Source organism: Myotis nattereri (assembly GCF_964212035.1).
Source record: "Myotis nattereri genome assembly, chromosome: 12".
NCBI lineage: Eukaryota > Metazoa > Chordata > Mammalia > Chiroptera > Vespertilionidae > Myotis > Myotis nattereri.
In genome coordinates this window covers 43,373,059-43,400,045 of record NC_138087.1, presented here as the reverse complement: position 1 = coordinate 43,400,045, position 26,987 = coordinate 43,373,059, and the positions used below count along the sequence as shown (strand labels likewise).

The window sequence follows — 26,987 nt, the reverse complement described above, 5'->3', positions numbered from 1 at the left end:
TAGAAAGTTTAGCATAAAAATAGAAAGTTGAATGTCTTTCTCCAGGTACATCAGGACTAATGTCTAGTTTTGGATCACCTGTTTTTAACTGTGATTTTCCAGTTTTCTCTGTGAGTGAGGGTATAAGCCAGGGGTGGGCAAACTTTTTGACTCGAGGGCCACAATGGGTTCTTAAACTGGACCGGAGGGCCAGAACAAAAGTATGGATGGAGTGTTTGTGTGAACTAATATAAATTCAAAGTAAACATCATTACATAAAAGGGTACGGTCTTTTTTTTTTTAGTTTTATTCATTTCAAACGGGCCGGATCCGGCCCGCGGGCCGTAGTTTGCCCACGGCTGGTATAAGCACTGAGCTCATTTAGACTGTTCAACCACTGTTACTTTTTTACATGTTACTCATTAAGAACTATTCATAAGATTATAAGGGGATACCTTTTCCTACATTTTTTTCAGTAGGACTCTTACCCAGCTGGCTAAGTAGGGCCGTCGTGTGAGACAACTCCCTGGTAAAGCCACTCTCAGTAGCTAACTTTAAACTTCACCACACTCCGTGAGCTCTTTTCCATATTCTTGACCCCTTGATCCAGATTGGGTATCTTTCTCTTCTATGGTCTTGTTTCACTCTATTATTGGTTTTTCAGTGCCCCCTTTACAGTCGATTCCTTCTCCTCTACCTACAAACAAATTTAAGCCATTTTCTATACAAAAGAAGAAAATAATCATGTCCTTGATTTTACATAGCTTTCAAGCTGCCACCCCTTTTCCTCCCCTCCAAATGGGTTGAAACAGTATTAACATTTGCTCATCAGCCCATGGTGTCTGTCCCCACCACTCTACTGCTGTCCAATGCTAACTGCTAAGCCACATGATCTCTTTTTAGTCCTCATGAAAACAGTGGCGTTTATATTGACCATTTTATCCATCTCCTAAGTTTCCTTGAGGCTACTCTTCCCTGGCTGTTCTTCTATTTCTTTGTTGTCTTTGTTGACTGACTTTTGGTTCTCTGATAGCCTCCTCTTCCTCCACCGAAGCTGGAAACCTCAGTCATTTACTCTGCTCTTCCGCACCACTGCTCTTAGCTTTCAACTCTGTCTTCTAACTCTGTTACCTCCACCTCCATCTGTAGAAGCTGTCTGTTTTGCTCTCCCCCACTGCGCCTGCCTTCAAGCCTCCAGCATTTATTTTCCTAAATAAAAAGCGTGTCCTTTATTTTGCCCCCCTTGATATTGTGCTAGTATGGTGGTTGTTGTCTCTCCCTTTAAACTGGCCCACATTCCTACTGGAATTACCTGTCTGAGCCATAAATCTTCGCTGCTATGCTTTCCTTTACCTCCTACAGGATAGGCTGCAAATTGCTTAGTCTTTCTTGTGATCTTGACAGCCTGGTTCCAGTCCCAATTTCCAGGCTCATGTTCATGAGCCCGTTCATTCAATATTTCTACCATGCAGAATATGACCACCCACCTGTTAACACCTCCACGTGGTGTCTAGAAGGCGCTGCAGACAAAATGCTCCACCTATCTTTTCCTCCATCTGAGGAAATAGTAACTCCATCCATCTGTTGCTGAGGCCAAAGTCTTGTCATTATCGCCCATTTTCTCACATCTCCATGTCTAACCCATCAATAAGTCCTTCAAAGAATCTGATCACTTTGCTACCTCCACATAGCACTCTCCATCTCTTCCCTGGTTTATAGGATGGCCTCCAAACTACTGCTCTCTGTCTATTTCCAGAGAGCAGCCAGAATAACCCTTCCAAACTACAAGTCCAGTTGAGTCACTCTTTTGTTGAAAAGGTGTTTCCTCTCACTCTGTAAAAGCAAAATCCAGTCCACAAGGGCCTCTTGATCTGCTTCTCCTCCAACTCTCCAACCTCATTTCCTCTCAGCATAGTCCACTGGGGCCACACTTCTCTTCCTTAACACAGTAAGCATGGTCCGGGCCTCGGGGCGTTTGCACTTGCTGTTACCTCTGCCTGGAATGCTTTTCATTTATCCGTATGACTCTCCCCCTCTCTTCCTTTAGGTCTGTGTTCAGATTTCACCTTATCAAAGAGGTCTAGCCGAGCCGTCCTGTGTAAAATAGTAAACTCCCTATCCCCCATACTTTCTAATCCTTTTAACTTGATATATATGTAATACACTATATAAATTATATATTTACTTGCTTGTTTATTTTCTACTTCTCTTTACTATAATGTAGCCAAAGTCTTCATCTGTGTTCATTAATATAATTTCTCTTGAGCATAGACCAGTGGTTGGTACATAGTAAGTGTTCAAAAAATATGTACTGAATCAAGATCTCATAGCTCCTTCAGTGGTAAATCCAGGATTGAAACTTAGCTTTATTAGACTTAGATGCCCATATTCTTTAAAGTATTTCATATTATTTGTCTATCAAGTTTCCATAAGCTTCTGTATACACCTCTATTATATAACTTAGCAAACTGTATTGTGATTGTGTTTCACATGTCTTTCTTTCCCACTATTTCATATTTGCTTTTCTCTAGGGTGAGAGAGACATCTTATTCTCATCTGTCACATCTAGCATTACATGCAGTGGGAACTGAATGCTATTATTATTATTATTATTACATGAGATCAGAAAGGGAGAGACTTTTCTGCTGATCCCACTTTTTGCCAAGCACCCCCAAAGGAAGGGATTTTTGTTCCTTTCCTTATCCAGCAACAAGGAGCCGGAGAGATCTATGAAATTGTGCTCATTATGCTGCATACTCTACTAGGTATAAAGCAGTTATCACCATGAGACTGAAGTTCTCCACTTTAATTTTGATTTTATGAAATGGCAAAACTGTTGCAAAGGATTTCTCTGGAGGCTGGTAATTTAGGACTTGAGCACATAATAGAGAACCAGTTAAACCTGCAGGAGATGTTCCCAGCACACAGTCCTTCTGTAACCAAGCAGATCCCTGGTGTCATATTCTCCACCCACTCCTTTGTTTCTGCTTATACCTCTTAATGTGTTTCATCATTTTGTTGTCATTTTAGGTCATGGAAGTTGTCTGCTAATAACTTGATATTAATAATGTCTTAATATGGGTACTGCATCTTGGTAGGGAGCTCAGAGAATTGTGCTTCTTGGATGTCGTGAAGTGTGATGGGCAGCTGAGTGCCTTCTGCAACCCAGAGGTATAATTGGTTCAGAGGAAATAGATCTTTGAGGCTAATATTACCTGTCTTTCTTCAATTCCCTATATAAATATGTTTGGAGATATTGCATTGATGATTGGAAGCTGTCAGGATACCATGCACAATAATGTGGTTAAAGGGTATTAGGCAATCTTTTTCGAATACCGAGAAGCCATTCTGATTAACTTGTTCAATAGTAACTTTGAAGGCAATATATTCAGGAGCATGTATTTATCTCCAGCCAAGTAATTAAAATGCCAATCTTCTCTATAATTTCAGAAATCTCAGCCTCCTTAAAAAGCCCTCAAGAGCCTCACCATCATTATTCAGGTAGGATGCACATGCACTGCCACATGTCAACTGAGCTAAACATCTGTGGTTCTGCATTTGTACACAGAAACGTTGACGAATTTGTAGCATCAATATGGTTCCCAACTCAAAGAGTTGTTCACTCTGATGAGAAGAACATTTAGATTTCTTACCTTGCCATTGACTTGGGAAAACAAGATTTAAGAGAATTTGGATTTTTAAAAAATTTTTGAAAAATAATTTTTTTTTTTTTGTATTGGCAAGCCAATATCGTGAAGGGGAAAGATGACCTTGAGATTGACAAATTCCTTATAAGCTCAAAGCCAGCCCAGAGGCAGAGCTCTCCAAATCTTGGATTAGGAAAGAGATAGGCCTGAGACTAGCTCTTTGAGGGGGGGTTTTGTACCTTCACTGGGCCCTCGGTGAACGTAACCACTGAATGAATGCCAGTGCCACAGAGTAAGTTCAACAAAGACACCTTACAAGGATGTTATTAAGTAAGGGGTCAAGGCTCTTGACTCTCTTAAGCAACATGACCTCACAGTGCTTCAGTTGTCTTTCAAAGTGGGAATCATTGTACTTGACCTTCCTGGGGAAAAATCTGCCAGTGGGCTAGTTGAGAGTTAAGAGGGAAACACTAAAATGTAAAGCAGTGTTAATAATCAATAGGACTTGTGCCACTGGGTGGTCTTTGAGGCATCATTGCTTGCAGCACTCGGTGAGAGAATAATGGGCAAGCTTTTTACACAGTCTAAAGCTCGGCACATGAATAAGAGTGTAATGGTGTGATAATTACCATTATTATTGTTATATCAAGGTCTTATGTTTGGGGTCCGGTACTAGACTACCTTATCCTGAATTCTCCTACTTGGTGAATAGTGCTTTGATGGATTCCAGACTTCACATTCCAGGCCTTATAACTGGGTCTTCCAGCTCAGCTGTAGACCATCATTTTGACTAGTGGTTAACTTAAGAAAGTCTCTGGTGAGGAATACTGTGCTGGTAACTCCTATTGACTCTGATCTGTTAGGATACGGCTCTTAACAGGAAAATGCAGATCATTTGCTTCTAATTAAAGTTGGTCTCCAGCTCTCTCTGGGAAAAGAAGGTGAACTGTGCAAAGCCAACAGTAGATGTCCCCACAGTCCACTGTGCATTAGATTTGCTCCAGAAAAGAAAAAGCAAGGAATGAAGACTGCAGATTACAATGTGCTTTAAAAGGAAGTTTTGTATATGTCTGAACTAGTATGTGATTTGGTGTTCAGGAGAGTGGAGGTGATAGCCCTACCACAGGCCCTGTTATATGATATCATATCACCTGCTCCTAAGATGGGGATATCCTGTTTAAGGCATACTTTCAGTACTATATAATATTTTTGATACAGGTAAATATTAGGGGTCTTTGAAATGAAATATTTTGGTATTATATGCATTTATTGATGTGTGGAGGCTCGCTGTGGATTCAGCCCACCGATGCATAGTAAAAACAGTCACTCTTGTCTTTGCAGCCATTGAAAGGAACAATTTAATGAGGCTTTCTCAGACCATCCCATTTACACCCATCCAACTGTTTGGTGAGTGCATTGCTACCTTTTTGAGGCTATGCCAAGGGCAGAGGCATAATACACGAGTAAAGCAAAGGGGAAACCACTTGCATCACTTCAGTTGAAAAGTTTGTTTTGCCAATGGTTGTAGTTTAGTGAGATTAATTTTCCAAAATGAAAACTCTTGTTAACCACCGTCTGGCATCTAGGATCAAAATCTAATACCATGGGGATGGGACCTCTAATGAGCAGCAGCTGGGGAAAAAGCAGCAGTGTGGCACCTGGCACTCAACTGATTTCAGGCTGGAAGCAAGCAGGGAAGAAAAGAACCAATGAACCATGTGTAATAAACATGGAAGAAAGCGATATATGTCAACACAGTAGAAGCTGACTGGCATCTGAAGAGAAATGCTTTGTATATTTTCTATTTCTTTTATTTTGTGGAGACTAATTGCTCTTAGCTCAGAGAGCAAACATCATTTTTAAAGGCTGGAGCAGTAAAGAAGAACAAGCTCACGTTGGCCAAGGCTACCAGAGTTTCTCTGTCCGGCCAATTGACAATACAACAAGGGTCCCCACACTGTCCTGGCTGCCGATTCTCCTCACCGTCCCCATGCGGCTTCTGATTGTGGGTGCAGAGGCCTTCTCCTTCCCCTTGGCTCCACGGCTGGCTTTGCAACCCAGTAACTCTGTTCTAAATCCTCTCAGTATTTCGAACTCCAGAGAGATATTCAAGGGGCATTTATCCGGGCACTAAGAATAAATAACTGAAAATATGTTACTAAGCATTTGCTAGACATATGTTTTAGTTAGCAGTTTAGTGCAAGAATGAGCAAATAGATTCCTTTCTTGGTAAACTAGTTACAGTGTTCACACACACACACACACACACACACACACACAAAGCCATTTGAGGCAGAGGTGAAAGGAGAAAATGAAACACAGGCTGGGCAGAAGTTGTGTATAGAATATGTTACTTCTGTTATGAAGCATTAAATATTGCAGTTAGGTGGGATTTAGACTGGGTAGGACTGGTTGCCTGTTCATCAGCCTGAAACTGGAAGCTATATAGCAGTTAAAGAGCATTTTGTGTCTAAATTTTTTTTTAAGTGGGATTGAGTTTGTATCCGAGGTTCTAGCTTACATTAGACAGATTAACATAGTTAATCTTTATAACCCAAAGAGATGAGTGCTACGTTCACTCCCATTGAACTGATAAAGTAAGGCTTCAAGTAACAAAGGTAGGAGGGAGTGTCTCTGAGGTATGACCGTGACTCTGTTTAACTCAACGGGGTTAGACTATGCATTCTCAACAGGGATGATATCCCCACGAGAGCAAAGACATCCTTTTCTTTTTATGTATAAAGCACAGGTATACAGTATATCTTTGGTATTAAAATGTCATGGGAGAGGCAATTAGAAAAAATGTCTACTAATGTTTATAAGGGGGATGATAATGAAAAACATGGGGTTAAACTATCTCTTTAGAAGTATTTGTCTTAACTACTTTGATTTTGTCCAGCTATATAGTCTATAATGAGAACAACTTCATTCTTGTGTAGCATCTGATGTTTGTCCCTTCTCCCCCTCTCCCTCTTTACTGGATAATAGATAACATAACAACATGGCCAAATCCATGTCTTTATTTTCTAGCAGTCCCTGTATAGGTGCAATTCTATTCTCCTCTGATCATTTGGGAAATGGAACTGAATCTGAATTGATCTTTAGGATGTCCTTCATATCACAGACCTGAGATCTCACTGAACGCCTCACCTACACTTCTTTTTGCAGCTGGGGAAGAAGTAACTGTCTACAGGCTAGAGGAGAGTTCCCCTTTGAATCTCGGTAAAAGCATGTCCTCCTGGTCCAAGCGCGGGAAGACTGCGATGATCCAGGTGTTGTCCCGAGAGCAGATGGACGGCGGCCTCCGCAAAGCCATGAGAGTCATCAGCACCTGGTCTGAGGATGACGTTCTCAAGCCGGGGCAGGTTTTCATTGTGAAGTCCTTCCTTCCTGAGGTTGTGCAGACATGGCACAAAATCTTCCAGGAGAGCACTGTGCTGCATCTCTGCCTCAGGGTAAGTCAGACACCCAGAGTCCAGATGGACTGGCCAAAGAAAGGAGATCTGGCTACACTTCAAAGGCCGTTATCTTCAACCCAAAGGATAGCCTAGTGTTGTTTTGTTTTTAATATATTTTTATGGATTTCAGAGAGGAAAAGAAAAGGGGGAGAGAGAGCTAGAAACATCAGTGTTGACCGAGAATCATCGATTGGCTGCCTCCTGCACGCCCCCTACTGGGGATGGAGCCTGCAACCTGGGCATGTGCCCTGACCAGGAATTGAACTGTGACCTCCTGGTTCATAGGCTGACACTCAACCACTGAGACACACCAACCGGGCGGCCTATTCTTTCTTGGAGGTGGTGGTATTTTGTTAATTTTGTTTTGTGGAGCTTTTGCTTTTGGAGTGGGGAGTGATAGGAGTTGAAAAAGGCTGAAAATTACACTTGCTGGGACTTCAGTAATTCTGTGATCATTAGTAGGCATGTGATAATAAACCAATATTTTGATGAATGCTCTCTATTTTGTAGGAAATTCAACAACAAAGAGCTGCTCAAAAACTAATCTATACCTTCAACCAAGTGAAACCACAAACCATTCCCTATGCACCAAGGTGAGGAAATAATTGGCACTCCAGCCCTTCATGTTAAGTAGGAATTTCTGTCAGTTCTTCTCAGCCTCTTCTGAGAAGTACAAGGCTCACGGAGAAGTTCTCCAAGACTTCACTGTTGGGCTCTTCTTTCCAGAGTTCTGGAGACTGGTAAAAGAGAACTAGACATCCCAGGGGTGCAGAAATCACTGAACTTGTGTGAGTGGAGGTGAGAAGTTCATGCAGAGGCCAGGACTGACCTCTCTATGTGAAGCAGGCAGATCCCGGTGTAGTTACTAATGTCCAGGAACATTATGGCCAAAAAACATTTCTGTTTTAAGCATAGTTTTTTCCCACTAACATCGTATAGAAATTAAAAACTTTTAAAGAATGAACCATTATTATGTTCACTTGCGTGTCTCCATACACTTGCATTCATTTAGCAAGACAGATCATAATTCAGTGCTGAGGACTTATAGCCAAATTTTATTGCTTAATTTATAAGGAATATTATAGCACATGGCAGGGAAAGTTGAGTTAGTACTCATAAAGGAGTTGGGACATTTCCTGAAAGAAAGGGAGGTGGGAAACCCCTCAATCTTTGCATTCCATAGAAAAGGACCTGCATCAGACCAGAGTTAGGTAATCTCTCCTGCTGCTGACTGTTTAGTAATGTAAGTCCCACCTTTGCTGCCTCCTCGTAGGTTCCTGGAAGTTTTCTTAATTTACTGGTATTCCGCCAACCAATGGTTCACCATTGAGAAGTACATGATGGGGGAGTTCCAGAAGTACAACAACAACAACGGCGATGAAATTGCCCCCAGCAACACCTTGGAGGAGCTGATGTTGGCTTTCTCTCACTGGACCTATGAGTATACTCGGGGAGAACTGCTGGTTTTAGATTTGCAAGGTGATTGGTAGCCTAGAACTTCATACAACAAGCATGAGGCCAAGTTCAGGAAACACTGACTAGGGATTGCTTTCTCCGTGTCATGGTTACCTACATTTGACCTCACCTCTTTCTTTACTCAAAGCCATGGTGAAGGTCTTTCAATGGAGATATTCCATGACATTCCTTTTTTTTTTTTAATTTGAAAACTGAAAGATGATTATTTTTCCCCGATTTTATTTATTATATGTGAAACTGTTCCAAGTGGCAATAACCAGACAGGTGTCCTAAGAGATCTTGCAAGATCCGGGATGGGTAATGAATGGTGGTGGTCTATTTAGTTTTGAAGGGAGGTGGGGCCATTTATTTCAGACATTGCACAGTGATGATCACGAGCACTTACTATGTTGAGTCCCACCGAGATCTAGGGAAAAATATATGCCGATGATTAGTTGCCTAACATAAACAGCTAAAACTTTGATCTAAAGGGAGATTGACTTTTGCACCAAATTTTCCAGGTTTATGGCTTTGTCTTGGACTTATATTCACAAGAACACTTAGGTATGCATTTATACACACAGGAAAGTTTAATTTCCCTGCATTTTTCATGATTTTTAGCTCATTGCTTTAGCAATTTATAAATTAGCTTGCTCTCTTTGCTGTGTGCCTTGATATGACAGTCACGAAAGTACAGACTCAGTCTGAGGAGGTGTAAGGCACTCTTATTGAATGGAAAGAAGCTTTTGATCAGCGCATCTCCCACTATCAACACCTCACGTGTGACCTATAATCCTGCAGCACGAAACAGAGAGTCTCGAGCAGGCTTTCCTTGCAGGAACAGGATAAAATATGAATTAAGGTCAAAGTTTAATCCCTTGGCTCACTGACTGGGGCTTTGGTTTTAAATAAGGGATTTAGATCAGGAACGTTCATAGAAGTTATCTCATTTAATCCCAGAGGCAGTACCTCAAGGTAGATATTATGGGGAATTTAAGCACAGAAAGTTTAAATAACTTGCCCGAGGTTGCACAGCTACTTAATGGGGGAGCCAGGATGCAGACTTAAGCTGTTTTGACCATCTATTCTATCCTTAATCGTGCTATGGTTCATTGAAGCAGATTGGGCCTATTTCTTGTTCTCTCACTTTCTCACCTGTTCAGTCCTGGGATTCTGTGCTGAAAGCCAGGTTTGGAGACTGGGGACAGTTGAAATAGGCAATCCTGGGCATTGCGAGCAATGTCTAGTAAGACTGCAAAGCCATTTTGATTAAAATTGTGCCATGTACCCAAGGGTGTGTATCTACTTTTAAACTACACATAAGTTCTGTCCTTTCAGATCTATGCTGTTCACAGGTTATATTTCTAACCCTCAAACACAATATTTTAGGAAGCAGTATAAACAAAGTTAAAACAGTCAAGATGATTCATCTTTTAAACCAGCAAATCCATGATCCATGTAAGCCCAGCATGCTCATCCCCAAGGCATCTGCTTTGGTAGCTCATGTTTGAGAGAGGTTGATGTTTTTCATCTGCACTTAAGTGTCTGTGCTTTGAGTTTTGGGTGGAGTGGTTTAAAAAGAAAAAAAGAAAAGAAACAAACAAACAAAAAAAACAACCAAAGAAAAACTTTAAGGAATTAATGATGACTCTTTAGTGTGTTTTGTATTCCACTTGAATAGACTTTTGTTTAATGATGTTTATGTTTGGGGATTTTTATGTCTCTTAGTAATCCACAGTGACATTAAACAGAACAAATGTCTCATTGGTCATGTTGGGGGGAGAAGGGAATTAACTTTATTCTTTTACTGGGCAATTATGTGAATTGCAGAAACAGGCCACTCCAAATAAACTATGTCAAAACACTGACCTTCAAAGAAGGGAAGAGAGGACATCATAGATTGAATGTGAAGAAATTGAGATACTTACTGGAGAGTTTTGGCCAATTGGTTCGCCTGAACTTATGGAAGAACACAAATCCTAAAACTAATTATAAGCAGTTATAGTACCTATACTACTAGCTAACATTTACTAAGTACTTATTTTGCTCTAGTTAGAAAGGGAAAATGGGAAGAACATAATGTTTTCTTAAACTATCATAATGGTTTTGGGTTTAGTTGGGTTGATGAGTATTTCCAGTCATTGGAGAGATGATGTGCATCATCTGGGTGGTGGGGAATGGAGATGGAGAGGCCAATGGCAGTAGTTAGGAGGAGCTTGGAGTCATTCAGTGCTAGTATCTGACTCCTGGCTTTCCTACAAACCAGCTGCGTGACCAGAGGGGTACCACTTTGAGTCCCAACTTCTTCATTTGTAATTGAAGAAAATAATATGCACTTAACTCATAGGACTGTTAAGGGGTTGAAATGAGACAAGTTCCTGACACACAGTAAGCCCTCTGTAAGTGTCATTGTTGTGTTAGTATTGATCTCCGTGTGCTCTTTAAAATGGAAGTGAATCTTCAGTTGTGAACAGTCTGTCCTTAGCGGTGTGGTCCCAGTGGTACTGCAGAGAGACCTAGCGGTGAGTTTGACATGCTGGTGAAGCCCCGGTCAGCTTGCTGTGCCTTCCTATTATTGCTTGGAGGGAAAGAAGAACCGAGGAACACTATGGCAGATTATTCCACCCTCCCCCCTACTTCCTTCCAAGGGATGGCCAATCATTAACCCAGGAGCTGCCGCCCCAGACCAGGAAACTGAATTCTAAGGAGAGGCTTGATCGATTTCCAGTCATGTAATTATACTGTAGTCGTCTCTTCTCTTTCCATTTAAAAACCCTACATGTGAGGGCCTGAGTCATCATCATTACACTTGAAATCCAGCTTTTCTTTCCCTGCAATGGGAATTAAATACAATTGCATTTCAAATTACAGTGGTCCGGAACATTTTTTAAAAAGCTCATTGTATTCTTCAAAGAACTTTTGGAGATATTAGATCTTTTTTTTTCTTTTAATTTAACAAAGCAGTTTCCGGAATAAGTCCACATTAGCATCAACATCATCAGGATGAAGTTCTGCTGCTACAAAGACGGTAACTTCTTTCCACAGATGTAGAGGTTCGCTGATGTAGCCCAAGGTGGTTGGGATCAGAATGTACGTTTCTGGGTTTCTCATGAGGGCATGCTGCATATTACCTTATAAATGGGTATTTACTCTATTAAAGCTGGTAAAGATATATCATTGGGATTTTAAAATATGAAAATGTCTTATTTTCTCCCATGTTTTCAAATATCTAGGAGACTGTGTGGGTAGGATTGGCACCAATGTTAAAATTGGCCTTTTGGGCAATTCCTGTGTATCAGGAGAGGCAGGGTAGGTGGTGGTGGTGCAGGTGGTGTAGCGTGAGTGGTTCTTTGGGCTGCTCTCTATTTGTCACACATTGCAAGGCCCTTTCTGCCATTTGGGGCCCCCAAATATATTATAGTCAAGCTTTGAACGGTCCAATTGAGTGTAGGGATATAAAGTTTTGTGGATATAGAACCCTCATTCTTACAGGGGAATTTATTCATTAGAAAACACAGTCCTTTAGGGAAATGGGATAAAGGAAATAGAATTTTACTTCACAAAATGTCTTTATAGAATTAAGATAATAAAAATAGCAGTTGACAGTTTTTAGCACCCTCTGGGTCAGACACTTTGTTAAGCGGTTTGTATACAATAGTTCACTTAATCTTCTCAGTAACCCTACTAGCATAAGATAAGGCTCGATATTATTCACACTTCAGATGACAAAACTGCGATTCGGAGAGATTAACCCGGGTGACCAGGTCACCACCTAGAAAGTGAAGTGACTGTGAGTGGAACCAGATCCTTTGACCTGCCGCCTATGTAACAAGCAACAAGATTTAAAGGAAACAGGAACTGATGTGATTTTGGTAGACAATTTTTCCCTATACAGCTTCCGTTTCCCCCCAGTTGATATGTCCTCTTTAGGCACTGTGAGTATTCCCAGCTTAAATTTGTAATTTATTCAGATATCATTCTACAGCTTTCATCAGCTCTGGCATTTTCAGGCTCAAAGTTAGGTCTGAGTTTAACATGGAAAGGATTTGTAGCCTTTAGTCTCTCTACTGGTGGTACTTGTGATATCAGTTGGTTTGTCTTTTTGTTTATTCACTACACAGTTCAAAAAGCAGGGTCCCCTAGGCTGTTCCTTTTTATACCCGAATAAGAGAAGCATAAAGAGGGAGTCATAGCCAGCCTCTGCCTATGACTTTTTAAAGAAAAGCACTTAGGAAGAGGCTGGGCTCTTCATATCAGCAAAGCACATTGTGCACACTTGCCCGTAAGCCTGTGTTTCAGCCTTCCTTTCTCTTTCCCTAATCAAAACCAGTGTAGAAAGAGACTCTATGCCAGGGGTTCTAAAACATCCCTGTATGGAATTCAGAGGGTCTGTGAACTCTGATGGAAAACAAAATTGTACCTTTATTTTCACTAACCGGTAGCTGAAATGCATAATTTCCTTTCATTATAATGGTGGTATTAGCATGAACAATTACAGATATTAACACGGCACATGTGTTGGCAGATATCTCAAAAAACTGTTCATATTTATTGTTGGATGGTGCAACAGTTATTAGACTTGTGCTAGATTCTGTTAATTAACATATAAAGAAGCACATGTATGCAATACAATAATTTAAAAATATTTTGGTAACTTTATTTCAGTATCATTGGTTTCTTTTGTAATCTTATAGACTTAAATTATGCATTTTAAAACATTATACGGAGAAAAGGGTCCCTTAGCTTCATCAGACTAACAAAAAGTGGGTTATGATGAAAAAAGGCTTAAAAACCCGTACTTACATAAGTGATTTTCCTAAGGAAATCAGTGTTTTAGGGAAAGGTCACTAAACTGGAAGGATTATGTTCTCTTGTGAAGGCTTTAGAATAGGCTAAAACATACAGAATATAGCAAAACTCTTTTTAAAAATAGTTATAAATTTTATAATATTTTAAAAATAGTTTTCCCACAAAGTTGGTTTTTTCCAAGCAAAGTGCTGATTGGAGGAGGATCTCAGAAATCTCTGAGTTGTGCATTCACCTGTCTGATCAGCTTGCCTGGGAAACATCATTGTGTTGGAAGTCAGTTTCCTCACCACTCCCTTTTTATAACAGAGATTCGCTTTGGGTGTTGGTCCATCTCTGTTTTGATAAATATTAGCTTTAAGTTACTTACATTATCCTTTTATGCATTGGTGTCATTTTTTTAAAAGGTAAATTTTATTGAAGAATAACATACCGCCTGAGCCGGTTTGGCTTAGTGGATAAGAGCGTCGCAGCCTGTGGACTGAAGGGTCCCAGGTTCGATTCCAGTCAAGGGCATGTACCTCCATTGCAGGCTCGTCCCCAGCCCGGGCCCTGGTTGGGGTGTGTGCAGGAGGCAACCAGTGTGTTTCCCTCACTTTGATATTTCTCTGTCTTTCCCTCTCTCTTCCACTCCCTTTAAAAATTAATGGAAAAATATCCTCTGGTGAGGATTAAAAAAAAAAAAAAAAGAATAACAAACTATATTCAGGGACATGCACACAGTATTCAGCATATATCCCAAAGAATTTTAACAACCGAACACAGGTGTAATCAGCAGCCCAAATCAAGCATCTGGGGGCATTTGGATCCTACTGTTTTTAAATGTTCTATGTAGCATTTGATGGGTATCTCCAATGCAGTACAGGTTGTACCTGCAGAACCCCACAGCGCCCTGCGCCTTGCCGAGCACCGATGGACTCCTTCAGGAGACCAGGCACACGCTCTGGCTCAGCGTCAGTCCTGTTGGCACCACAAGTGGACAGTGTAACCTCGGTCACATTGCTTATTCTCTTTGAACATCAACATACTCATTGGTACAATGAGGATATGAGGATGCTAATACTTTTCTTTCATGATTGCTAAGAATTAGAGAAAATAAAATTAGAATGTCTGGCACATATAAGTAGTAAATGAATGATGGGTGTTACTATCAATAACCGTGAACACACCCCTAAAACATTCACTTGGGGCCTAAAAGTTTACAATAGCCTAAGAGGAGGTTGGGGGAGACAGCATTCACTAAAATTTTCCCACATACCTAGACAATTTTTATAGTACAGTTAATTCACATGTTGTTTGATTGATTACAGGATAGATAGAGGTTTAAAGAAAGTATTAAAATTTGATTATTATTATTTTCTGGAAATCTGAGAAAATGAAATTCCCATTTGCTAAGTGAATTTTCTTTCTTCCTTGGAGGTGTTGGAGAAAATCTGACGGATCCATCTGTTATAAAACCTGAAGACAAACAGTAAGTTAACTTATTATGTTATCTTTTAGAAAATCGCCTTTACCAGTGTGCATGGTTTTTAAAAATAATTTTTAAACATTTATATTTCTTGCCTAGATCCTAGGAAGACTTTGAGGCTGCTTTTATCTATATATCTTTATCCATATCCATCTCTTTATTCTCTGTGTTATATATGTGTATGTATATATTTGTATATATCGATCTATCTACAATAAAATACAATAAGATTCAAAATACAATAAGATTTTAAAGAAAGCATAGATTAGGAAATGGGGGTGAAAAGACAATATGGAAATAACATAAGATTAAATCTGGAGTTAAGTTAGTACACCTAAATGGAAATTATAGAGGCCAATGCAGTAGCTAGAACTTTGTTGCAGACTTGACTCTGAGTTTTCTAGTGACCCAGACAAAAGAGAGATACAGGTTAGTGCAGCCTTTCTAGGCTTTGACATAAAAACAATTAATGTCATAGGAGAAGCACAGTTTCCTCTGTTGTCCGCACAATAGAGCCATTGCATCTTCTCATGGGCAGCGTCTTCCATCACATGCCTGTAAAATGAAGGTTGGGGCAGAAAGTGCGCTACTCAGTATGGGCAAGTCTGTGAGGGGTCAGAACACTAGGGCTTCAATAGGGAGCATCAGACTGTCTGTTAATTAAAGGCTAAGTTTAAATTATATGGAGGGATGAGTCATCTGCCTGTCCTTTGAATTTCCGTGGTATTTTACCCCCTAACCAGACTTTTGGGAAGACTTAGCAGTAGAAGATCAGAGGCTTTGTTGTTCTACTAAAGGTGGAGGAGAAAGAAAGAAGTGATGGTGTTAAGGACTGATCAATATGGCAGGCGCCAGTGGTTTTCAAACATGAGCTTGCATCATAATCACCAGGAGAACTTGTTAAAACACAGATTGCAGCCTCCAGCCTCCCAAGCCCATTTTCTGATTCAGTGGGTTTGTGGTGGGGCCAAAAAATTTAACAAATTCCCAGATGATTCTGATGGTGCTGCTGACCCGAGACCACACTGGAGAACTGCTAACATACAACATTGTTATTTCTTAGTTGTCCTAAGGGTCTATACTTGGCTCTGGGTTGTAAAAAAAAAAAGATAAATTAAATTAAAAAAAATATATATATATATATAATTGCATAAGTGGTAAATCTTATAAAATAAAATTTGAACATTTTACTTCCCTCCCATAGGTCTCATACTGTGAATATTTACTGCTTTATGGAGTAATCTAATCTAAATATGGTCTCACCCAGCTAGCGTGGCTCAGTGGTTGAGCATCGACCCATGAACCAGGTCACAGTTTGATTCCCATCTGGGCACATGCCTGGATTTTGGGCTTGATCCCCAGTAGGGGGCGTCAGTGATTGATTCTCTTTCATCATTGATGTTTCTCTCTCTCTCTCTCTCTCTCTCTCCCTTCCTCTCTAAAATCAGTAAAAAAGTATATTTAATTATGGTCTGATCTGTAAGCTTCTATGCAGAGGCCCATCTAAAAGTATTAGCTATTTTTGTGTATGAGGTGGGAGCTGGAGACAATAAAGGTGAACCTGCTGCTCCTCTGCATCCAATTCCTGTGCTATCTGACCATGCCGTTCATGTTGTGACTTTCAGGGTACAGGTAAAGGCTTTGTTATTTTTCACTTTAGCAGAGTGAAAGTGTTTTTAGTGAAGAATATTATTTCTTCAGCAGCCCTGTGTGCTCAAGGGTTTGTAGTAGGAACCTGGTACCATAAGTACTTTATAATTTTGCAGTGAAAAAAAAGTTGCGCATATAACGAACCAAGTTTTTGTATACTCTGTCATTTATTAAATTTTGACCTTTGGATATGTCATTTAATATGACCTGAATAGTGCTATCTTTTAGAATTCTAAGATTATATTATCCCACTTGACAGTCGAGTACTTAATTGCATTCTATAGGCCAGTGGGCCTCAATTTCTATTAAGGTCACCTGGGAAAATTTAAAAAATAAGCTGCTCAGCATTGGCATCAAATCAGAATCTCTGAGGAGAGGGCCCGGATGTCTGTATTCTTTTAAAAGTTCCTCAAGTGATTCTAATGGACCATCAGGGTTGGGAACCTCTGTCTATGGCAGACTTTATTTTTTATGACTTGAGGATAGAAAACTCTGGAACCTAATAGGACAGCATCCTGGTAGCATGCCTGGTTTTGTGGGGTCACCTAACTTTGGGTGCAGTTGGTCCTCATGGCGAAGATAACTAGAAGTGCTATTTTTTTGCCACGGTGGCAGATTGCACTGAACTAGTTCAGTGAGGCTCACATTTCGGATGCCTTTGGTGTGTTAATAAACCTTGGCTGCACAAGCAGGGGCCACGGACCAATCATGTTTGCATCACCTGGGACACTGTGAGAAATGCAGAATCTCAAGGCCCTCCCTAGAGCTCCTGAATCTGAATCTGAGTTTTCACAAGATCCTAAGCTGATTTGCTGTTATTTATTTATTTATTTATTTATTTATTTATTTATTTATTTATTTATTTTCCTGTAATAATTGCCAGCTTTATTCCTCTGGCTATGAGATCCAGAGGTGATTTGAGGTCTACATTTTAATAGTTATTTCATCAAGAGTTTGGGTGCCCCCATTGCCCTTATAAGCTGATTGCAAATTATTTCATTCTTACTTATTAAAAAAGTTTGTCTGTGACACAAGTTCATTAAAAAATACATATAAGCAAAAAGAAAATTCACACCCCACAGAAAAAAGCACAGTTAATTTTTTGATGTATGTATGTATGTATGTATGTATACACACAGGCACACACACACACAATTTGGGATTTTTATTGTACATATGTGAGCTGATACTAAATATGCTTTGCAACTTATGTTATTTTACAACATGGAATGAACATATTTTCATGCATTTGTATGAAACTTCCCCATTGAAAAATAGACCTGGAGAATAGGTCAAATTATAAAATCCAGTAAGATGCTGGCTAACAAGGAAACTATCTAAAACAAAATTCTATCAGATGATTAAAAGTAAAACAAAGGTCTCCTAGCTGGTTTGGCTCAATGGATAGGGTGTTGGCCTGTGGACTGAGGGGTGCTGGGTTTGATTCTGGTCAAGGGCACATGCCCGGGTTGTGGGCTTGATCCCCAGTGTGGGGCATGCAGGAGGCAGCCCATCAATGATTCTCTATCACTGATGTTTCTATCTCTCTCTACCTCTCCCTCCCTCTCTGAAATCAATAAAAAAAAATTAAAAAGTAAAAGGAAGGTAAAAGATACATCAGAATATGCTAACAGAAAGCAGAGGCCAGGTTTTACTATCAGATTAAAAAAAAAAAAAAAGAATTCAAGGCCTAAAGCACACAGGATAAGGTCGTCTGCGTGAATGTCTTTGCTTCCAATGCATCATCACAAACTTGTTTCTTACTCTTCTTATGTCTTCCGGATGCCTTTCCATCTCATCTACTCCTCTTAGCACTTCTTCAGGGTCCAAATGCCTAATGGGAGTGTCCTCTTTGAATGCCTGTACAGGTTGAGCCAGCCCGCTTCTAAGGTTTCCTTCTGCTTCCTGGCTGACACCTTCTTCGGAAGGCGGAAGATTGCCTTCTGCCCCCTGTGGTATATCTTCTGAAAGGTGGTCTTCCTCGGCCTTTGGCATGTTTTGTGCTTTTCCTTCATTTTCTTCACAAGACTTTTGCATGTTGAGTATTTTTCTATTATTTCCTTTTTGAATAGATTAATCCTGAAAGGATCTGGGGCACTTTTCTTCTCCAGCAATAGGGAGCTGCTCTGATTTACTGTCATTAGAGTTTGGGCAGCACCAGTTTAAGCACGTGCTTTCACATGTTGTTTATTTTGCCCTTAACATGGTCGGGGGTAAGCAGCTTCAATCCCAGTTCACTGAAGCTCAGGGAAGATGGTACCTTGCCCACCAGGAGGAGGGTCCATGAAAGAGAAGATGTTTTTGTGGTGCAGATTCTGATATTGTCTTTGCTGCCTCTTAACTGTCCCCAACCTTTTGCACGTGAAGACAAAGTCATCAGGCCTCCCTCACCCTGCTACCCCCACCCCCCAATCCTTTCTGGCTACCTCTCTTGGTTTCTTAGGTCATGAGCCTTGGTGAAGGCTGCCTCAGGTGTTGGTAGTTTGGGATTGCATCTTTTCACTTACTGCCTTGATGTGTTTGGGCATTTGACAAGTCTGAAATGGTGATGAGATATTTTTCAGTAAATCCATGTGTATGTGGCACTAATTAGTGTTTCCTTACACGTGAAATCAAGCCACCACCTGCTTGTCTTGTGCTGTGAAAAACCTGGGAAGCAACTGTATTTATTTATTTTTATTTTTAAAACTCTGATATCTGAGCCCTAGCTGGTTTGGCTCAATGGATAGAATGTTGGCCTGGGGACGAAGGGTCCCAGGTTCGATTCCGGTCAAGGGCACATGCCCGGGTTGTGGACTCGGTGCAGCCGATCAATGATTCTCTCTCATCATTGATGTTTCTATCTCTCTTTCTCTCTCTCCCCCTTCCTCTCTGAAATCAATAAAAATATATTTTAAAAAACTCCACTATCTGAAATTGCAAGGTTATAAATATGCTTTAGGGGGTAGACAAAATGAATGTCCTTACAACCCTCCTTCAGGACCCCCACCCCGCACAGGGAGCCAATTCCTATGGTAATTTTGATTCTTTTGCCTTAACTTTCACAGAGCTCATAGAGGAAAATGATTTAGCTTACAGTTTTCATCTGAGAATCAGGGTTGCATGTATAAGCTGGGGGTTTCCTGTTTTTCTGGGAGGAAAGCAGTAGCAGGTATGGAATGCGCAAGAGTGAAATATCCCAACGGGGTCCTGCCGGAGAGACGATGAAAGGAATTCTCCCATTTTAATGACTGAAAGAAACCACCATCATTTTTCACTTTATTGGCATCACAGAGTTCTGACACTAAATATCGAGTGATTCTACTTTTTGTTGCCACATTTGGTTTCACCTTATTTGAAGTGTTTATTTTTTATTTATTTATTTTTTTTACCAAAAGGCCTGAAAAAGAAGAATAGTTAACAAGAGGCAGCTTATGCAGCCGGGCAAATACCACCAAGAGCGGTCCTTTGTAAGGGTGATTGAGTGACCAGGAAAATTAATCCTGGGTGCCTGTTCACTTTGTCTTCCCAAGAGATTTGCTCCACCCACTCGCCTCAGAGCAAAGAGGCAATCCGAGATCAAACTGACATCAGCCCTCATTCTGAGCTTGGCACATCTTCAGAGCAGCTACTGTTATTCTGCCAAAAGGAAGTGGAAATTGAGATAAATGTTTCAATACTTGGATGGAAAAAAAAAGTCCATTTTTACACCCCGTCCCTTTTGAAAAACCGCATTCCTTAGAAGCAAAGTTTATTGTTTCCTTTTGTGATAGTTTGCTTTTATTTTTTCTTAAGACGTGGTATTTAAGAGCGGTAATTGAGTTCAGATTTTAACATGTGCCCTTTCCACTCTGCATGTCATTAAAATAAAATATTAGCTTTCGAAAAGTTCCTTTGGAAGTGTTTCTGTGTGCTGTGTTCCGTGGCGTGCCGACTGTCAGCCTGAGGAATGATGGGTGTGCGTGATCTAATAATGGATGAACGCTGGTCCTGGAACCTGTGGAGGATCTGTTATAATTAGAGCATTCAAAATGTGCCAAATATGTACTGATTCTGTTTGTGACTTTTGTCATCTACACGCAGCATATGTAGTTTGCTTCCACAAAACCACAGCAATCTTGTCTTTCTACAAAGAGCCCAGCCCCAGCGGTTTGCAGGGTAGAAAGCAGATACCGAAAGAGCCAGTTGTACTGATGTAGGGTTTTGTCTGGCATTTGTTTTCCAGGACATGCTCATATTTAGAAAGGCATTTGGGTTTGAAAGAATATATATGAATCCTCTTAAAAGGTGTGTTTCAATAGCAAATTAACTTTCTACCTTACCTTTCCGGTATTCTAGTAGAACATTGGGCAGTTACTGTCATTCTATCACTCCATACGCATTAAAAGGGGTCTCAGTGTATTTTGGTTTAGCGTGGTATGTAGAAAATTCACTCTTCTATCAGATTCGTGCTAAAATGAGTTTCACAGTAGGTCTTGGAGTTGAGTACACAGATTTAAGTGCATTTGAATTTTAAATTTGCCAACCTAACATTGTTGCTTCCTCAAAGTGCGCTGTTCTTTGTTGGCTCCCTCAAGTTTGCTGGGTTACTATGGGAGACTGTTCGGTACCTCCGAGAATCCTAGCGGGGCTCCTTTTTCTTAGCTGTGGTCTAATTGATATTCTGATTATTTCCTCCAGATCCAGAGGAATGGTGTTTGGACCAGCCAACTTAGGGGAAGATGCAATTAGAAACTTCATTGCAAAACATCGTTGCAACGCCTGCTGCCGGAAGCTCAAACTCCCTGGTATGCCCCAGACAGTTCTACTTTTTTCTAAGGAAAGCTCTCATAGAACAGCAGCCATTGTAACCGGGGAGAGAGTAGCAAATCTTAATCACATTTTTATCTCTTTCTCAGTTGAGGCCTGACTTTCTGACTGCAGATTTTTTTCAAGTCTCTAAAGGGATTAAAAGGACAGGGATTTACTTGAGGTTCTGCCAAAATGCGATAAAACACTGGGCCCAACACTTGTCACGGTCTGTCCAAGGGGAAAGTTGTACAGACGAATTGGGGAAGAAGTGGGCTGAGGCAGGTCTCTGTGCCACTCCCCAACCTTGGGTCCTGGGTGGTGCCCACAGGACTTCTATTTTTATTTACTCGTTGGACGCTGGGAGGGTGAGGTACGGAGGGAAACACAGCCGTCAATTAAAATAGTGTCTTTCACTACAAAAACCTGCCACTTTAAACACACAGGTATATATCTTAAATCATTTGCTAATATAACACACTTTTTCTGAAACCAATGTAGTCACCACAGAAAGTGTGCCTCACATAAAAGTAAGCAGCTGGAGGTCTGTGCTCCCCACGTGGCAGCCCAGCTCTGTCTCATTCTTCCCTTTAATCTCAGAGGGGACACTTTATGTCTGTCTCAGCTTGCTCACTGTTTTCCGTAGATCAGACCAAACTTGCCCTTAAAATGGAATTTCACCTATTTTAAGCAGAGTATCCCTTCCTGCCTGCTAATAAGTGGTCATATCCTGAATTGGAAATCAGTAAAAGATCATCGTCCACTATAACTTGGGATGGAGTGGGTGTAAATTTACAACGAAAAAGGGCAATTTCTAATCTTCATGTTAGAAGTAGAACATTGTCGAGATGCTCTTTTGGGCAAGACATAGCAAAAGACGGATTTGGAACAGGCTTCCGGTTCCGGTGAGAAGTAGCCTGTTAGACAGAGGTGGTGGCCGGGGTTGTACATGGGGTAGGGAGGTCAGACGGGAGCAGCAAAGCGGGGACGGCGGTCACTCTCATCTTCTAGCTGCCCAGGACTCGCTCTCACAAACTACACAGCAGACCTGGGCAAAGAGATCAGTCCCCAGCACGTTGGCTGAGCTGCCCACTGGCATCCTCTCTGGTCAGAAGGAATCCAGGAAGGATCTGGGCTGGACTGAGGGTCCTGTGGGAGGCAGGTGCTGACATGTATCTGAGTCGCCCATGATTGCAGGTTGGCTCTGGCCCATTAACTCAGTACCTCAGGCGCGGGCCTCTTCTCAGGTCTCATTCGTTGTACCCTGGACCAGGTACCTCTCATTCTTGGAGACATAGGGACTACATCTGATCAGCCAGGAAAAGGGAGACTTGAGGCATCACTCACTGCTTCCTCCCCTGAGCCCAGTTAGCTGTTCTGTATGATTAAGGTGGAGAACATTTCTTAAAAACCTACACTGGTGCCCTAACCGGTTTGGCTCAGTGGATAGAGCGTTGGCCTGCGGACTGAAGGGTCCCAGGTTCGATTCCAGTCAAGGGCATGTACCTTGGTTGCGGGCACATCCCCAGTAGGGGGTGTGCAGGAGGCAGCTGATCGATGTTTCTCTCTCATCGATGTTTCTAACTCTCTATCCCTCTCCCTTCCTCTCTGTAAAAAATCAATAAAATATATAAAAAACAAACAAACAAAAAACACCTACACTGGTGAGTTTTGAGTAATTCAGTAATTCCTCCATCTCCAGACCTTATCCATGGTTCTTTTCAAAACCTTAGCACATTTTAAGTGAAAATAAGAAACATCTTCAGTTATTGAATTATTTGGTTATTTGAATTAAAAAAGTTTAGTCTGGAATACAGGAATAGGGATGGTTTTTCTTTTTTCTTGATAATGTTTTATCTATCTACATATCTACTTATTTTTAAAGACAGAGTTTAGGATAGTGTATAAGAATGCGGGCTGGATAGTTTGAGCTCACATTCCAGTTCTGCTTCTTACAAGGATGTGACCTTGGGACTCAGTTTCCTCATCCATACATGGGATAAAGCACCAAGCTTATAAAGTTGGTGTGAGGAATGAGGTAATATATGGATATGCCAATAACTGTTGGTTATTATTAAACTTTAACTTGCATTATTTTTATGTCCAGATAATCCCCATTTTTAAAAACCCTGACTTGAGGACATACTTAGAGAGAGGAAGACATAGAGAAAAAGAGCATTCGTGAGAGAGAGAGAGAGAGAGAGAAAGGGAGTAGAGGAGGGGAGAGCGAAACACTGATGTGAGAGAGAAATATTGATCGGTTGTCTTCCATACGTGCCCCTGGGAATCGAATGGGCAGCCTTTTGGGATGATGCTCAACCAACTGAGCCACTCCGGCCGGGCCAGATAATCCCTATTTAATTAAAAATACACAGAATATATGTTTAAGGCTAACAGATTTAATATAACACAAAATGGTATACATTGAAAGCCCATTTTCTTCCATACATTTCTCCCCAAAGATTATCCCTATTGATGTTTTCTTTTGCTAATTTCCTTTTCAAATGGAAGAAGCTTTCAGAGTCAGTGCCACCCTGAGCACAGCTTTGTTGTAGAAAGCTGACTACTGAAATCTTGAAATCACTGTCTGGGCTGAACTCCTTGCCCCTGCCTATTTTTCAATGGTGCAATGCCCTGTTTCCAGTTTGGCCTCACTTAATTCCAGCCAGATTGTGCCTTAGAGGGCATTTCATTGCATCCAGCAACCAAACCTTTCCTCCCTGGCCCCAGTGAGCACAAGCCTAGAACAGCATTGCGGGGTTCGAGTCACACGTGGGCACGGGGCAGGTGGTTCGGACGTGGTTGAGGGTTTGAGTTTCACATATCAGTGGCTTGAGGCAGCACTGTGCTGTACTTGGGAAAGCTTCAGTTTCAGTTTGTGTGAGCACCATGCTTTTGAGGATCCACATAACCATCTTAGTTGTCTTCCTTGCAGATCTAAAAAGGAACGACTATTCCCCTGGAAGGATAAATCCCACCCTTGGACTTGAAAGCAAAGTAGAACCAGGTGAGGGGCCTCCAGCAATGGGAAGGGGTGGTGATCCTTCGGAAGACCTCACTCGATTGTAAAAGGGGGAGAAGAAGATGACGCCCCTGCCCTCCGTGCGTGAACTGACTCCATGGTAACAGAGGTTGATTGACATAACACTGATTACATCAGAGCTGTCAGACTGGCCTTGCCCTGAAGGACATGCCTCCTGGGACATGCTTTCTGAGCCTCATGTCTCCTTTTGCCTAAAGACCCCACTTGTGTGTGAAGAATGGGTTCTCCTAGATGTTGACCTGCGTGCAGGATGCTTCCTCTGACATCCTCAAGTTCCATGGGAAGACACCTGGAGGAGCCAGCTGGTCTCTGAGATCCCTTGGAGCAGAATGCTGGCAGTAAAGAGTCAGGGAGACAAATATAATTTATTTTCTCACTATGCGTGCACACTGTAACCCCCACTGCTGTTCATCACCTCACCCACATATTGTATTTCTGTAGATAGATGTACATAAAAAAGTTATTGGACTTCCTCCCTTCTCCTCTCCCAGAGCGTGGGGCTTTGAATAACAACAATAAGGAACACCATGGAATGAGGGTGTATTTGCACAGATTGAAGCACATGCCTTCACTGCCCAACCAGCGAAAAGTTAGTGTTCTGGTGAAGTCTTGATGGGTGGAGGTATTGTCAGGGAATCACATGATGCCTGGGCATTTCAGGTTTCTTTGAAAGAAGGGGAAAGGGAAATAAACAAATGCCCTTGCATCATTTTTCTTTTTTTAAGGGGAATGGGATATGCAAAACTAGATATTATTAAGAAATGTTTTCCCTTCCCTTAAGCTCAGGGTTACTATTAGTTAGAGAGTTGACTAAGCCAGACTCTAAAACACCACTCCCTTTTCTAAAGCTGTATATATAATATTAAAGGTTAACTTACTCTCCGTTAGAGGGAAAGATGGGTTTCCTATGGGGAAAGATCCTATGAGGAAAGATGGGTTTCTGATGGAAAATACGCTTTGAGATGTTTGCTTCACTCCAGTGTAGAGTTCCGGTGGCTTAATGAGTGCTGGGTGTATTTTAAGGCTGGACCGAGAACATGTCATCATCTCGGAGGCCTGAGGGAAGGGTCCTTGGAAGCTATACCTTATAGCACATTTGGGGGATCAGTCATTTCCCTTCTGCACTGTCAGGGTCGCCCTGCCTCAGACAAGCATGAGCCTTTCACACAAGGAGGAGACAAAGGCCGGGGTCCTCTCTCCGCTCCCCGCTGCGTGTCCTTTTCCTTTCTTACAGAGTGTTCCAACCAACCAGCCACAAACCTCAGTCTGAGAAAAGTCACCTTAATCATTAGGCCTTACAATGGCCAGCTTGCTTTTTAGATCAACACTCCTGCATTCTTAGGGTATCCTTCGGGGGAAACCTTGTCCAGGCATAGGGGGATTATAGCCAAAGATTTAGTTTGCCAAGGATCATGTCTGATTCTTGTAAGTGTGAGTTGCACAAGGGCTAATTTATATCCATGTTATTTTTATCTTGGGGGTGGCGGGAGGCAGGAAATTGGGTGATTTCTTGATTGGCAGTAGGGATAAAGCAGTTAATGCCCTTTTCAGGGCTTAACTGCTTTATCCTATTCTGCAAATCAACAGGGATCTATTGGTACTCAGTTCAGTGCTGTGTTCAACTATGGAAAGAGGTAGTTTGCCTGTCCAAGGGCCAGAGTAAAGGCATTGATTCAGTGTCAGCTGTTTGTTACTTGGAATGGAACTTGAAAACAAATACATTTTTATTTCAAATTTTTGTGTTGTGCTTTTTCCTTTTCTTTTAAAATAAGAAAAATCACCAGAATAACATTTAAAAAGATGAACTGCTCACTGTGGGATTGCTTGCATGCAAATGCTAATGTGATTATCTTGACTTGAAGTGTTCATGATCACAAAAGCGTGATGTATTCATTCATTCATTTGGTTAGTTTTATTCAAAGGATATTTATTGCCTTCTTTATATCATGTGGGTGATGAAGATCACTCACCTATCTTCTCCCTCCCTCTCTCCCTCCTTCCTTCCTTCCTTCCTTCCTTCCTTCCTTCCTCCCTCCCTCCCTCCCTCCCTCCCTCCCTCCCTCCCTCCCTCCCTCCCTCCCTTCCTTCCTTCCTTCCTTCCTTCCTTCCTTCCTTCCTTCCTTCCCCTCTTTTTCTCTCTTTCTCTCTCCCTCCATTTCTTCCTCTGTCCCTCCATTTCTCCCCCTCCCCCTCCCCCTCCTTTTCCCCCTCTCCCTCTCCCTCACTTCCAAGTTTAGATTTCGGGTTAGTGCTAAAAAATGTTGACTTTTGGACAGATGCCGAATCTTAAGGTGTATCCTGTACCCTGTCTGTCAGTGGGCTGTACTTTCAGGCTGGGATAAGAGAGTTAGGCCAAGTAAGAAGTTAAAGTAAATAGGTGTTTTTAAGAACCACAGAAGAAAACAGACGGCACACCCCTTGTATGAGCACAAAGTCCATTTCTCAGGTGGGATCTGAATCTGGGGACCAGGGCAGCAGCCAGGTTCTCAGAGTGCTTTCTGGAGGGTCCTGTACACAGGCATTCCTTCTCCCAGGTGGTACATTCCCCGAAGTGACTTCTGCCCCATGATATGCTAAAGTTCTGATAGCTCTAGGGAATGAAATCACATACAGTTTTGGGTGTTTCTTGCCCTGTTATTACTTTCTGTGGTTTTGTTAAAAAAAAAAAAAGTACTGACATTTCCTCCCAAATAATTTAGTCAAGTTTACAAATT

At 41.4% G+C, this 26,987-nt stretch overlaps 2 protein-coding genes across 2 annotated transcripts in view; one reads left to right on the top strand and one right to left on the bottom strand.

The window, feature by feature from the left end:
* The window catches only part of TRPM6 (transient receptor potential cation channel subfamily M member 6), a gene marked incomplete at its 5' end in the record, with an annotated part of 99,071 nt that extends 74,325 nt beyond the window's left edge, over positions 1-24,746 (top strand). Inside the window, 8 exons of the mRNA XM_081103137.1 lie at positions 3,430-3,480; positions 4,968-5,033; positions 6,795-7,081; positions 7,595-7,677; positions 8,358-8,563; positions 14,765-14,816; positions 21,123-21,229; positions 24,166-24,746. Of these exons, the coding sequence (XP_080959263.1) occupies positions 3,430-3,480; positions 4,968-5,033; positions 6,795-7,081; positions 7,595-7,677; positions 8,358-8,563; positions 14,765-14,816; positions 21,123-21,229; positions 24,166-24,299 (986 nt within the window). The remainder of the gene's footprint in view (positions 1-3,429; positions 3,481-4,967; positions 5,034-6,794; positions 7,082-7,594; positions 7,678-8,357; positions 8,564-14,764; positions 14,817-21,122; positions 21,230-24,165) is intronic.
* LOC308528285 (transcription elongation factor A protein-like 8) lies at positions 18,147-18,500 on the bottom strand (the record flags this gene model as incomplete). The annotated part of the gene is made up of 1 exon (XM_081103856.1): positions 18,147-18,500. The coding sequence occupies one exon, from the start codon at positions 18,498-18,500 to the stop codon at positions 18,147-18,149; it is 354 nt and encodes a 117-aa protein (XP_080959982.1).
* Positions 24,747-26,987: the final 2,241 nt, after the last annotated feature.